At 44.9% G+C, this 15,182-nt stretch overlaps 1 protein-coding gene across 3 annotated transcripts in view; it reads left to right on the forward strand.

The window, feature by feature from the left end:
* Window positions 1-3,204: 3,204 nt before the first annotated feature.
* DCAF1 (DDB1 and CUL4 associated factor 1) overlaps window positions 3,205-15,182 on the forward strand; it is a 53,276-nt gene continuing 41,298 nt past the window's right edge. For all 3 annotated transcript variants that reach the window (XM_068157812.1, XM_068157811.1, XM_068157814.1), the window contains exons 1-5: window positions 3,205-3,302; window positions 8,049-8,166; window positions 12,443-12,519; window positions 13,234-13,307; window positions 14,251-14,364. In XM_068157812.1, the coding sequence (XP_068013913.1) occupies window positions 8,057-8,166; window positions 12,443-12,519; window positions 13,234-13,307; window positions 14,251-14,364 (375 nt within the window). In that variant the 5' untranslated portion in view covers window positions 3,205-3,302; window positions 8,049-8,056. The remainder of the gene's footprint in view (window positions 3,303-8,048; window positions 8,167-12,442; window positions 12,520-13,233; window positions 13,308-14,250; window positions 14,365-15,182) is intronic.

Raw genomic sequence — 15,182 nt, forward strand, 5'->3', positions numbered from 1 at the left:
ACCCTTCAGTTTACAAGCATCTTAGCAGGGCAGGTTCAGACCCTTTGAAAGGTTCAGGTCCTGGCATTGTATCCTTCCCTAGATGTCAGGGGATGCAGCTGGGTGCTGGGTGCTATTGCCACAGCAGCATGATAAACATAAGTGCTGAGAAGAGGCTGAACTCAGTTACTGGACTTCCTACTCACCTGCTATGAGTCATGCAGCCACATTATGCTGCAGAGGTTGATAGCTGCTAAGTCAGTAACTACTCTACAACAGAAACTCAACTGCAAGTAGAAACATGGTGATGAGCAAACTGACTCACACAAGCAGATGGGGCAGTTAATACAAGGTGAGGTTTAGGAAGTCAATAAACTTTATCAGGGTAGATAAGTGTTGGAAGGGGAGGGAAGCTATTACTCTCCAGAAAGCTTTAAGGGTCCTTCCTCTTCTTCCAGGACAGCCATTGCAACGAGTCTGAATGCTGCAAGCTTCTTGGTCACAAAGCTTTTTCTCATTCTGAGAGCAAAGGTCTGTTCAAGAGGGAAGGTGAAGCTGCTGTCTGAATGCTGGATCAGGGGTTTGCCAGCAGCTGTGAGTGGATGAGGCATCCCAACCACATGCCTCCACTCTTAGCTGTACTCAAGGAAGCACAGCTTGTGTCTTCCTGGATTTTCTTACCAGTGCCATTCCTCCTCTGATTCCATAATTAATTGTTCTTATGTCTAGGAGCTTATTAGAGCCCAGCAAATGAGTTTGTTCTCTCCTGACAAACTGCTGATCTTATGCAGCATTGCAAGGTGATCTGGGATATGACAGCAATGGGGAGAACTGAGCATTTTGTTCAAAGGAGCTCAAACTTTGATTCAGCCTTAAGTCATTGTTACTGTCAGCTGACCATCCTATATGAGTATGTTGTCTTTCTGGCTGGGGACACCATGGAGGCGAACATGCAGAGATAACCTTCCCCTCCTTGCATATCACAGGTCTCTCTCTCTCCCAGCCACAAGATCCCACAGAGCAAGAGGTGCAAGCTTACTGCTGTTCTCTTGTTTTTATTGCTCTGCAATCCACACAGATGTCTTGTGGGGTTTTGTTTGTTTGTTTGTGTTTTTCCCCCCCTTCAATTACACTGCTAAAGCAAAACGTTGTTGTGAGGGTGAGGCTCACTCACTATATCCAGTGTTCAGGGGGATTCCTGCTGCAGGATTCTCACTGCTGCAGTCATTATCCTGTAGTTAATCAAGACTTCACAGTCAAATATTCTAAGTGTGGTAGCAGAAACTGTACCTGGGACAGGGATTGCAGTGTAAGAAAGGGGGTTACTAGGGACACTGAAGGCAGCAAGCATCTCAGCTGGGAACAGTGCCAGTGCTTATAAAGCCTTCCCAAGAGGAGGAGGATGCTCTTTTCTCTTATTTACTGTTTTTTTTTTTCACCCTTATTCATTCCTTTAAGAGAATAACTTCTGCTAGTGCCTGGACAATGACTAGAGTACTGCAGAGCAAGCTGAGGTTTTGTTGCTTTTAAAGAAAAGTCAAATTAAAGGGGAGTTCATACTGTCTTGGTCCTGCCAAGTGAGCCAGCAGGACTCTCACCTGCCCTGTGGGAAAAAGGACATTAGACCTTCCCAAATACCTCCTGAGGCCTGGAAATGCAGGAGGTGGAGGTCTGGGCACTTCAGGCAGCTTGCATAGGAAGCTGTGGCAGAGCTGCCAGGTGTTAGCTGCAAGCTGTCCTATTCCAACAACATACCAGGGTCTTGCAATGTAGCAGTAGCCTCCAAACCTCCTTACCTGCTCACATGGGCCTGAGGCCTGAACCTCCCTTTCTCTGAGAAGTGATCCTATCTCTAGTGCACACAGATGTGGCAGGAACTGGAAACCTTAATTTTGCCTTATCCCTTGGAACTTAAGTGATGAGATGGGAGTGTGACCTCTGCAGCCTCCTCCTGAGCAGCCCTGAGGCTTCTCTTGGGGCTGCTAGGTGCCTTGCAGGGGGAGAAGGTGCCTCTGTGGCTGTGCTGCTCTTCCCTAGAGAATAATGCTGAAGGAGGTCTGTTAGCTTTGATCATCCAACCAGCCATGAGGGTATGGGTGAGAAGTGTACCCTTCCTCCCTCTCAGAAATGCTAACCTTGCTGAAACTGCATAGATCCTCTCCATGGGTATCTTAATACTGCAGAACAACATCTTATTACCACTGTAAAAGCACACAGTGCTGCCTGAAGAGCTGGGCCCCTCCCACCAGGCAGCCAACAGACAAGGAGAAATATCCCTGAGGAATGGAAGATTTTGCATGCAGAAAGCAAACAGGAATGGGGCTACAAAATGCTGAGTGTTTCTCTACATGCAGACTCTCCTTCATTGCTTCTCCTGGAGGATTTTAGGGTGGGGATGTGAGAAGAGGATCTTGTGCTAGAGGCCCAGGAGAGACTGAGAATTTCTTCAGGCCAGTCACAGCTTTTTGCTGTTGGGCATGACCCAGAGCACAATTTCAGCACTGCTGTGGGGTTTGACATCTACTGCCAGAAACAGTCACGGTTTAATTGGAAGGAATAGTGATGATGATCTTGTCTTGCAGCTAAAATGAGGAGAAACCATACCTGAAGAAGCAAAGGCAGGCGTACTCCTCAGCTCAGCTCTTCTTCAGGTTGCCCTCTGACTGAGCCATCTCACTGTCTACCTAGAGGTAAAGTTGAGCAGGTGCACAATGCACAAGTGAACACTGAAGTGAGAAAGGAAGAAAAAGCCCTAGCTAGTGACGGTCCTTGCCATGCCCATTGGGGCTGGAGGAAGGGATGGCGGTGTGCCCATCGTTACGGTGCTATCAGAGCACACACACGGGTATCAGGGGCGGCAGCTGCTGCTCTGTAACCCCTCAATGCCAGCCTTGAGAAAGCAGAGTAAACAGCCTCGCCTTTCTCCCAGGCAAACGCCCCTTCGCCCACGGCCGTCCGCAGCCGCGGTGAGCTGGGCTGGAGTGGGCTGAGGGTGGGCTGAGGGTGCGCAGTGGCGGCGCTTCGCGGCACCTACAACGCCCAGCGTCCTCCGCGGCGCCTTTTGTCGTCGAGCGCATGCGCAGAGGGCCAGCCTCGCGCGAACTCCATTTCCCGGGAGGCCTCGCGCAAGGCCCTCGAGACCGCCTCCTTCCCTTCTCCCTCTGCCGCTCGCGCTGCTGCCTCGCGTGCAGTGACGCGGCCCCTAGCGTGGTGACGCGCAAAGTGTGTGCCCGCCATAGCAATCGCGGCCGCCGCGGGGTGTGCGGGGCCGAGCGCAGGGGCCGGGGGCAGCGGCGGCGACCCAGCGGGGCAGCATTGGGCAGGTATGAGGCGCTGGACAGGGGTGGGGGCCGCGCCGTGCTGTCGCCGCGCTTCCCTCTGAGCCGGGCCGGTTGGCGGCCGCGGCCTCCACGCCGGGCAGGGTGGAGGGTATCTCCTCAGGCCCGAGGGAGCCACCGGCGGGCAGCGGGTTGGGCTGCGCGCCCTCCCCCCCACGCTGGGGAGCGCCTTCGGAAGCGCCACGGGGGTTGGGGGTGGTGGGCGGTGAGGGCCTGGCGGGTCTCTGTGTCTCGCCTCTCCTCCTCTCGTTCCCCCTCGGCCTGTCAGGCTGCCGGCGGGGGGGCGGGCCTGCACCGCGCCGGCCCCGCCCGCCTCGGTCCGCACCGGCCGGCCAGCCCGCCCCCTCCTCCGGGGCTTTTTCTCTTGCTCCGGGGCTTGCGGAGTGCCGCTCGGCCGGGCCTGCTCGGGAGGGGAAGCTGGGCTTTCTGGCTGGGGGGACGGTCGCCACCTGTACTAACCTTTAAACCTTCATCTGGAACGGGCAGTGCCGGCGGCCGGGGCCCGGCGAACGCTCTGTTCCAATAAGGCTCGCCACTACGAGCGCCGGCACGCTGGGAGCGTGTTGCCGGTTTAGACCCTGAGGAGATGTTAGAGCTATCATTAACTGCAGCTTTCCTGGCTAGAGCCGGCCCCGGTGCTCCTCCGGGGAGGAGGGGCCCTCTTGTTGCGCTTCCCAGCCATGTAAAGAGAAATTCGCATTGAGGCCGGGCGTTGTGTTCTTACCTTCCTTTGTAGGTAGCAGAACTTTGTTCCTGTTTTTTATGCTTGTCCTGATATGTCAGTACGTAGTTCCAGGTTTGTTTCATAAAATCAGAGAATCCGGGAAATGTTAGTGTTTTTTTTTCGTGCCACAGAAATAGTCTAACTGTGAAAAGTTGGTGAATTTTCGAAGGAAGGAATATGTTCTGTAGTAACAGTCAAATTGGAGTTCTGTTAGAGGTTAAAAGGGGAAGTTGAACAAACGAGAACTTCCCTCAGAGCTTCACTCCCGTTTGATACCAAAACACAAGTTTGTTCTCTGTAGATCGTGAAGGTTTTGCTGGCTGGTGGCATACTTCCACAAGTGAGCTTCAGTGTTAACAGTTCCTTATGCTTCAGCATTAACTTTGGCATGGTCATTTCAGACTGAGCAGGCTTAGGCAGATAGCTGTCTGGTATCTCATCCATCAAAAAAATAACTGTGATGAGAGGGAGGTTGTTTGTTTGTTTGTTTTTTAACATAGAAATCTTGGCGTTAAAACATACTGTGGAAGGACTTAGAGATTGCACAGCTTGCTGTGGGTACTCCTGGATTGCAATCCATGAGTTCCTGATTTTCCCTTACTGTGTTACGTTACTTCTCATCTACATTGTCTCCTCAGCCATCCTTAGAGTCACATTTAGGAACAATGTTAAACTTGATGAAGGTAGGTCCGACCGTAGTTACAAAGTTTGGATTGCTTCTCAATATGTGGATGTGCAAATCCTCTTGTAATTTTTTTTTTTCACATCTGAATTGCAATTTTTTCTATGAAGTTGATTACAATGGATTATTATTTTTTTCCCCCCCCGGATATGATTTTTGTTGTTGTGATGTGGCTCTTCAATTTTCTGTTTGAATTGCCGAGGTGTGGATGTTGCCCTTGTTTCCCAGGTAGCCAAATTGGTGGTTGTCAGATTTTCTGAACAGATTTATTTTCACCTGAGAGATCTCACGCTTTAAAATGTGTATCTGTTGGAGTCAGTGTGCTTGGAACCTCATGATGCTTTTCACAAACACAGCTACCTGTAATAGTTCTGCAGTTGGTGTGACATTCAGTGGGGTGAAACGGAGCCGCTTGAACCTTGCGTGCACTTACTGAGCGCTTCAGTTGGAGCTCAGGGGGACTTGTATTTCTTCATTGTTCAGAAATGTCTGACTCAGGTGACTCAAGCATTAAGGGGCCTGAGATTTCAAAAATGTGAGTCCCTCTAGGCATTGGTGTCTGAATGCTGCTTCGGGTTTCTCTTTTCTGTGAGATGTGTATGACTAGCTCACAAAATCTTTGCCATGCTCCCTCTTCTGCTGGTTGCTGGAGTGCAGTTTGAGATTGAATTTGTTCACCAGCTTGTCCAAGGCAATAGTGAGAGGCCTTCCTCTTCAGCAGGTAGGGTGTGTTTCTGACAGGGACATTTCAGACCATACCATTGATGACCTTGTCCTTTTGCCAGACTCTTCACTTTGATTTAATATGGAATTCTTGGGGGGAAAAAAAAGGGAGCATAGTAGGAATTGCTTTGAGTTTTGTATTTAAGAAGTAATTCACCTGCTATAGTAGTCCATCCTTATGTATTTTACTGCGAGCATGCATTAATATGAGAACTGTGGAAGTTGGTGCTTTCTAAGGTTTTTCTTGTTGCTGCTCTTTGCAATACCATCTAGAATAGTCAGATTCATTTGAGGATAAACCTTTGAAAGAAATGAAATGGCTTGGCAAGACCATGTATTGCTGTGTACCTGTAGAAGGGATGGCATTCTTATGTTTTAACTTCATTTCAGGAAAGTCATTGTGTGTTGGCACCAGTTGCTTAGACTCATAATGTGCTTTAAGTGAGGTGTCCCAGAGGGCAACATGAGCAGTTCCTGTGGGCTTTCTGACTGGATCTTTGTTGACCTGTTGCAAGTATTGCTTGACCTTTCTTATTTTGTAGCTGGAATAATTAAGGATTGTTGGGGGAAGCCTGTACAGCTCTTCTACCAGCTATGGGTACTCAAGGTGCTTTGTTCTGTGTTCCTTGGGTATCAAATGAAGGTGGAAATGCCTGACATGGTTGGATGCACATACTGTTACAGCACTTGTGTTCTGGGGCTGGGAGTAGGTTTGTCTGAATGTTTATCGGTGGTATTTAAAAGCACAGAAGTGCTGCTGGCAAGTGTCTTCAGTTAATGAAAAAGGGAATGGAGCTTTATGAGCTGGGAATGGTTTTCCCTTTCAAAGGCTTGAGAGTTGTGTGTACAATCTCATTATGTTTTTCTGCCTGCTTTTAGGTAGTGTTTTTGCCAGAGCGATTTATGCATTTGCATGAAATTTCCCAGTCTAATTCTGTGATGAATGAATAATGAATGCTCCAGATAAAATCATAATTACTTGTCATTTAGAAAACAGCATCTTTCTTTATGCTTAGGTAGGGTTTTTTGTTAGCATATCCTCTACTTCATATAGTACTTACCAAAATGGTGTTCTTCAGACTGGATGTCTTGTAGTCACAGGTTTATTTTTCTGTAGGTTTTGGGTGATGATTTTTTGTGCAGTTTCTGGCAGTTTCATCTTCAGCCAAGTGATCTTCACTTTTTGTCTCCCTATTTGACTAACCAGTCACAGCAGATTAAATTCAGAAGCAGCCAGGAGACAGGAGGTAGAGCTGTAGGGTTGCTCATCCATTCCCTGGGTGAGAAGAGGTTCTAAACTAAGTGGAGGTTAAACATGGCAGTGCTTGTCAGAATTAACTTGGGCCATAAAGGCTTATGTAATCTATGCTGACCTATGGCCCTTTATAGCCTGTCATTTGACTGACTGCTGAATATGTGTTTTGGGAGGTGACGTGTGTGTTGTCTTAAACATATGTGCATTTAGCATTGGTTTGGAAAGTTCTTTCTCTCGGTCAGTTATGGCAAGTAGCTATTTAATCTTGTGCCAGATAGGTACTGGATGTGTTGTGGCCAGTGTCATGCTGGAAATTCTTCTGCATTTTTGGATGTGAACAAAATGTCTTTTGTTTTGATTTCTAATGCCCCCTTGCCCCAAATACAAGATCAATTTATAAATGATGATTGGGTGTTCCTCCCTGCAGAAGTTACAGCTGTACTCAGCCATCACAGCAGTGTTTGGAGACAGATTTTGTTCTTGTTTGTTCTGTTCATTTTAGTAGATGTTAATCAGATGGACAGAAATGGACACCTGGAAATTTAGAGGCTTAAACAATCTAGAGTGATAGTCCCTTGTTAAGGTACCATTTAATGAAAGGAACTAAGTACTGTAAAGGGTTCTCACTTTTAAAGATGTGAGGACAAACCTTCTGTCAGGTGCTGTCTTGCGAGTAAAGGCTGATAAACCTGAAGTAATTGCTCCAGTGCTCAAGCCCTTCTGTGATCATTCTTCCTTCTTACCAGAGCCACCCTGTTCTTGGAAACCCTGAGCAAGTCCTGATGTGATGACCTGCTCTGTTTCCCAACTACCATTGTCTTGGTGCTCTTTCTGCTGCCCATAGCTGCTCAGTGCCACTGCCTTCTGCCTCCTTGGCTAATACGATTCTTGGCACTTAGAGTTCTGTCTGGAGGGTGTTAAACTGGAATGATGACACTGATCGTAATCTTGCTGCTCTGGCTTTCTTGTTACTTGACTAAATCCCTGAGCAACAGCAAAGGACTAACTCTGATCTGCTCATGGAGTTGAGGTAGAGTTTTAAAAGGCTTCAATACCAACTGCAGCTGTGGTTAGGTGTGCATAGTTCCCGTCATGGTAAGGGCTGTCGGGCACCAGTCAAGACTTGTGTGCAGAGTGTGCACATGTACTTCATTCTTCAGGCAAAGGACCAAAAAGAAACTTCCAGCTTTGAAAGTGAATTTCTGCCCTGTTGTGTTACTTAATCATCTCTTTCTCGCTCCTTGTTGCTTTTTACTTGCCTCTTCCAAATGACTCATCATCTTTGATTTGAATTATTTCAATCCAGTAAAACTTTTCTGTTTTTTTTTCTTGTTCTTTCTGCCTTAGGCTAAGCCATGACTTCAGGATCTGGGCATGTGGACTCCAAGGCTGAACTCACTGCTTTGCTTGAGCAATGGGAGAAAGAACATGGCAGTGGGCAAGACATGGTCCCTATTCTCACCCGGTAAGGTCTATTAAATAAATTCCTGAATCTAAATCTCCAAAGCTAATTGACAGAAGATTTTCACATATCTTTGCTTGAGGTTTTTATGTGCCTGATTACCTGTTGGTAATTAATTTTTCTAGGGCTGGAAGTTGAAGTGTGGTATTTAAATCCATAAAATTTTTGGTAAGAAATTTGCAGTGCAAAGGCTGTCTTTAAAACATGAATCTAATTCTCTGAAATGATAGAAGTCAGGAGAGTCATGAAATAGTTGAAATAACTTTGGTATCTTCACCTGAAGCTTGTAAAAGATTGGTCAAGGTTGAAAGCTGAGAGAATGTTGTTTCATCAGTGATATTGTGGGGTTTGTGATTGTGGTAACAGGCCTTTCTTGGGTAGAGTGGCTATTACTCTTACTTCAATGGATTCAGAGAAATTTCACCCAGTTCCCCTTCATGCTTGGTGTACACAGAGGGACTTACCACACTTCTGCATTGAAAGTATTCTGGGGTTCTGTTTGGCTCAGACAAGTCAGTGGACAGATTCTAAGCTGACACTGGGTGGAAGTAACAGGAATCTAGTGGAACTTCTTTGCACAGCTCTCTACCTCACCTAGTGGGCACGACTTTTTTCCTGCCCTCACTACACTTTAAAAACAGCAACACAGAGGAGACAGATGAGCAGCAGAAAGTCAATCCTTAAAACACTTGAAAATGAGTAGGTCTCTTGTATCATGAAACATGTCTTGGTGTATCTGTGTATTGTCTGATTTGCATCTTGAAGGGAACACGTGCTACTTCGAGGCTTTTACTTGCAGGCATGAACAGCAGAAATTTACTCTATTCTAAGAAATGTAAAACCATTTGAATTAAACATGTTTTTTCCCGTGTTTATAGCAGTCTGCTATAAACTCCTTGCTCCTTCTCAGCTCCTTGAGTTGCCTATGTTATTTATGCCCAGACAAGTCTGATAACTCTCTTTTGGTTCTCCAAAGCTTCTAAGCAGCAGGCAGAGTAGTTATGGGTGGTAAAAGCTTGGGTATTTTGGCTTTAGTGCAGATAATACAGATTTATTCAAGGCAGATAGCAAGGGGATCTGCTAGCTCTGGCAGAAGTTGGATTTACGGTGCTTCAGGTGGCAATGAAAGCCATACACCTTTTTGGAGCAAAGGGTTTTAAATGCAGCATAGGTTTAAAGGGATTTGCTGGAAGAGATGCTAGGAATCCTCACAACTGGAGCTTGTGTTAGCTGATGTCCTGAGGCAGGGTAATGCCCTTGCATATTGTTTTAGTGTTAAGGCAGAGGAAGCTGTGGTCATGCTTGTTGGTGAGTGATGTTTTTCTGCTTCCTTCCAGCTTCTAAGATAAACGGGCAAAAGCTTCCCTGTGTGGATGAGGGTCTGTTAAAAGGCACCGTACTTGAGAGGGCAGTAGTGAGCATTTCAGCAGTAAGAGGACAAAAGCAACAGTGTGCTTATAGGACACAACTGAACTGTAACTTGCAGTTGAGCTAGTTTTCTGGATTTACAGACTCTTGAATTGAAGAAGTTGCTTGGAAAGCATGTCAGCAGGCAACAGATGCTTAATGTGTATGGTTTTCTACAGTATTGTAAATTGCAATGACCCTGCAAGATCACTGGTTCATAGTCTGATACAAGTCATGTTCAACCACTGGCAAATCCTGGGAGTCAAATCCTTCACTCCATTCCAAGAGTCCAAGTTCCATAAAGGGGATAAACCAGCAGTTTAACCTCATCTCCACAAACCAAGCATCTGGTCTGAGATCTGAGAGAACTTCATGCTATTGCAGTCTATTTTAGAGGCTTGTGTTGGTCATTAATGCCAAATGATGGACTAGAGCAGTATTAGGATGGCTTTATTTTGTGCCATCTAGATCACTGGGTGTCTTGCAGAGCTGACATACTTTTATGTTTACCACTGACCCTTCCATCCCCATCCCCAAGGTAAGCTCAATTTGTGGCAAGGAAAAGTGAAGAACTGACTAACTTTCCAAAGTGATTGTACAGAGATGAAAAAGAATTGGTCAGAAGTAAGGCAAAAGAAGCCCTACCCCTTAGTCAAACCTAAAAGTGGCTAGAGAACCAATATAGTGCTAAGTGAATGAAGGGAATCTTGAAAGCTGAATAAAAGTTCAGTAGTTTTGTGAACTGGTTTTGTTGTTAAAGCCTTGTGTACCACGTGTTATGAAGCAGGAATGAGCTTTGTTAGTAATTTGACTCTCCTCTTGCTTCAATTGAGGATCGAAGCTGTTGGTCTGGGTAGATTCATTCAAGGCACCTCACAAGCCACCTTTGTAAGTGTCAGTTAAAAGAAGGGTGTTGTAAGCAAGCTGGAGTTTTCTTTTTCTTTTTGAAAGTCAGTTTTAAAGAGGCAGTGCTTTTTCATTTTGGTTAAACAGTTGTGTCTAATTGTGTCAGAAAACTCCATAATTGGTGATTCACATGCCTGTTTAATCTAGGCTGTGATAATGTTGTCATCTGTGAAACCACTCAGCAGCTTCAGCTGGCACGCTGTTTGGCTGCCTCCCTGAGCAGGATGGACTGATGAGAATGTTACACTTGCTTTCCATGCTGCTTGTCTGGCCTTTCTGGCACCTACTCAGAATGCTGATTGCCACCTAAAAAGACCTGACAAGTCTAGGGTGCAGCTACTCAACTCTCATTTGTCCCAGTTGTCTGTCATCTGGCACCCCTCAAGCTATTAGTTCCCATGGAAAAAAAAACCACCAAAAAACCAAGGAGCTGGCAGTGGAGCACTGAAATAACTTCATTTTGCCAGAAATTCATGAGAGCTCAAGCTGTGCCACCTGTTAGCAAGGGACATGATTTGCATCTCTTCACATTCAGGCTTACTGAAAGTAAATACTAGAACCCCACAGGATAAACAGTTTGCTGAAAGATAATTGCCAGATCAGAGACACACAGGGAAGTTCTCTGCTCATTCCTGATGAACTAATTTGCTGTACCTACAGTCTGGGCAGGCTTCGTAACTTCATCCTCTGTCATCCTGCCAAGTCAGCGTAGCTCTTGGGCAGGTCTGAGTATGTTTTTGCTCCTGGGAGCACAGCATATTTTCTGGACACTAACAGGAGTGTAAGCCAGTGACATTCTAAAAAGGAAATCCCCTGCAAAAGACAAATATTTTCCCGGGGATTACTATAGGCTTCCAGCAGTTTTCCCTCCCCTGTAATAAACTCTGCCTAGATCACTACCCTGAGGTATTAAGACCTTGTTTAAAATGTCATAATGCCCATAGGTGCTGCACTCCACTCTAGACCTCAGCAGAGATGAGGGGATCAGGTTTTATACTGAGGGAATAAGATTTAATTTGCTAATGTTTTTTGAAGAGTTCTCTTTATCCCCTCTCAACCTGCATATATTTCCGCTGTAAGACTTCATGGAGAAGGACAGTGTATGACTATGGAATGTTTTTATTGCTTGACTGTGAGATAATCTCCCTCTTTTTGACTTTGTTTAAATAAAAATAATAATTCATTCCCTCACTGCTTGTTCTAAATGAATTAGAACATAGGATTTCTTGTCTTTGCTGAGGCTGCTTCTCAGTTTAGGGGAAGGCAGAGCTTCAAAGCAAGCTTCATTTTTTTTCTCTGGTATGGAGGAGCATTTAATGTATTTTGAAGGCCTATGATTAAGGAGCTGGCTGAGGTTTTACCTTGTCTTAGCCATTTTGGTAACTGACACATGCAAAGTTGAGCTTTGATGAAGCTGAATAGAGATTACACAACACTTTATTAAATACTTAAGTAGAGTGTTATTAAAATGTAATGTGTAAAAAACAATGTGTAGGCAGTTTGAGAGCTGCCCCTGCATACCCAGGGGCAGAGGAAAGAGGACTAGGTCACCTCTTTAAGACTTAACTGTGCTGTGAAAGAAAGAACATGTGATGGTAAGAAGTACTACTCAAACCCTTTATTTGCTCTGCTTCTCTAACTATGTGTTGTAGGACATTATCAGGACTTTAATATGAGTTAATAAAAGGTGTTGGTCCCTCCAGAGTGTCACACTTGTGCATCTTGCTAGGATATTGATAAGAGTTCAGGGTGGTTTGGAGTGCAGTGCAGGGGAAGAGAGATTACAGACAAGTTTTTCTCACCCCTCTACTGTGAACAGCCCGGAATGCTCTGGTGGCACTGCTTATGTATCAAAGGGAAGTTGGTGAGCTGTTTTGTAGTACTTTGACAGACAGGCTGTTGTGAGGAGCTGTGCACTAGAATACTGAATGTGAGCTCTGCTCATTTGCTATTGTTCCTTCTGCAGAATGTCTGAGCTGATTGAGAAAGAGACTGAAGAGTACCGCAAGGGAGATCCAGACCCCTTTGATGACCGACACCCAGGTAAGATGTCCTGAATGGCTGGCAGCACCAGCTCTTTTACAACAGATACCTGGTAATTCATGTGTAAGAGTAAGCAGTTTTTAGCCTGAATGTGCCCACTGCTGATCATAGTTTGACACTGCTTGTGCAATGGGCAATTGTTCTCTGGAACCCTGGTATCTGGCAGTTTTGACTTTTGCTGCAAGATTTAGAGGCCCTAAGTAAAGTTTTGGGAGAAGTTGTTTCAGAGGCTGATTCATGAGATAAGGATGTGATCATGTTAAGTTGCAGTTAATGTCAGGTAAGTAGGTGTTAGATGGACAGAGAAGACAGTCTGTCCCAGATTATCTTGAATTTGCTGGTGAGGAAGTGCAGTGCTTTAGTTACATACAGCCACTGATGGTGTTTTTGTTACCCTTAGAGTATTTACTTGGTTTTATTTTGGAGTTGACACATTTCTAAGTCAATGGAACAATTTGCCTGTCATCTGTCTGGAAAACTGACAATCCAATACTGTTGGCTCACTGAAACATGCTGTGCTTTGCCTAGTCAGCGTTTTAGGGAAGTAATACCTACTAGCAAGATGTTAACTTGGTGAATAATTCCTATCATTTCTTTGTGGTTTCCCTTCTGAGAAGGATCCTGCTATTTGAAGACAGCAGTATCCCTCAGTAGTCAGGATTAATCTTGCTGTCCTGAGGCAGGTGGATAAGCCTTGTCCTGTTTCTGCTGCAGGTCGAGCAGACCCAGAGTGCATGCTTGGGCACTTGCTGAGGATACTTTTCAAGAATGATGATTTCATGAACGCGGTAGGTTTGCTCTGAGAGCTCTCTGTGAGCTCCTGACACCACCTTATGGGTTTTGTTTACACTGTGCTGGTTGACCTTAATACTTACTTTATTGGTCTGGGAACTCTCTCTTCCATTGTGGTGTGGTTGTTTTTGTTTTTATAAATGGGTTTTGAGGCAACTCATTTGCCACTGTGAAAGTGACTCAAGGAAAGGGGAGTTCATGAGCTGCTCAGGAGTGCTGGGATGGGTAGTAACAATTCAGTTAGTTCTTTTTGAAGTCTATTAATTTCTTTAAAGAAAATATAGGTATTCTAATACAAATTTAAAAGCATAATTAACTTCCTTAGGAGACATTAACACCACTAACTCCAATGCCTTGTCTCTGAATACTTGGAGACGCTGGGCTGCCTGTAGGAGCAGAGGAGTATGGCAGCTCTAAGAGGCTCAGTCAGAGAATTAGGAGGCAAGAGTCTGGCTTTCCTCTTGCTTTGCTGTACTCAAGCATGAATTGATAGCTACAATTTTTGTTGCTTTCATATCCCTGCAGGCACCCGTGTTGGTACACATTGCTATAAGGATTCTGACAGATTGCCTGAATGAATGTAGCTTTCTGCCTTAAACTGCAAACAGATGCCATGAAAAATCTGCAATTTTTTATGTTGGGTTTTTAAAAAACTCTTACTTTGTCCTGTTTGCTGCACTTTCACTTTTGCTGAACTGCAATTTTTTAAGCTTTTTTCCTTTTTTTACAAATCAGTTCAAGACAGCAGACCAAAGGGGAATTCTGTTTCTCTGAGAAATAATTTCAACTTCTCAGACACCAAAGGGGGCAGGTTAGCCATCTTGAGGTCCAGGACTTACATACTAACTGTTTTACTGCTGTGGGAGTTGCAAGGCTTTCACTGCACTGGTTTTAGTAAGAGTTGAATTTCAAACCAATTCTGTTCCTCATCTTCTCTAGCTAGTGAATGCTTATGTGATGACCAGCAGAGAACCTCCATTGAACACTGCTGCCTGCAGGCTACTTCTGGATATCATGCCTGGACTGGAAACGGCTGTTGTCTTTCAGGAAAAGGTATCATCTGTACTAAGGCTTAGCTTCTAAGCTTGTTGTGTTCTGTGCTCCCAACAGGTTCTTCCCATAGGAGAAACCACTAAAAAGCCATATTGAAATCCTGTCTCTGGGAGACAGTCCATTCAATCCTACTAATGGCTTGGGGCTTTTTGATTTTGGTTTGTTCAGCTGATCAAATCTTGGTTATTTTGCAGCTTTTAAGGTATTAACAGGACTGATTCAAACAAAGGACCTGAAACTCCCTGTAATGTTTTTGGGAAATGCTGTAACTGGAATTGGTATTTTCTAGGCCAGTGAATGGAGCAGGCTTTATAGACTGTGAAGACTTGCTTTAGGAGTCTTGCCCAGTAATCCCCAGCTACAGCAGGGCAATAGCTTTATCAGAGTTAAGTGATAAGCAAGTCATTCTTTAAGCAGTCTAAAATCCACGTGCTTTGTGTGGATTATCTGGAACCGTGATGGACAGCTGAATCAGTTTTGTTTGTTTACATCAGTTTGTATGTTTACAAGTGAAGGAATGCACAGGGAGGAGAAAGTTGACTTCATTCCTCAGCCACAGCTTCCTCATCTGTAAAAATTAATGAAGTGTTTTTCTGAAGTTAGGTAGTGCTTTATATAAAAGTTCTAAGTTAGTTTCTTTACTATGGGAAATACGGATATGAACTGTAAAGCATGATGAAAGGAAAGAATAATGTTCTCCCTTTGTGAGGGACTGAATTTGTTTTGGGGTCTTGGTGATCTGTCCAAAGGCTAAAGCTGCGAGTCTTTGATCCAAAAAGATGAAAAGCAAACCAATAGCTCCCTGTTTGTGGAGGATA

The sequence above is a fragment of the Melanerpes formicivorus genome, unplaced genomic scaffold (assembly GCF_026170545.1).
Source record: "Melanerpes formicivorus ecotype bairdi unplaced genomic scaffold, bMelFor1.0.p_v2 SCAF_38, whole genome shotgun sequence".
Classification (NCBI taxonomy): Eukaryota; Metazoa; Chordata; class Aves; order Piciformes; family Picidae; genus Melanerpes; species Melanerpes formicivorus.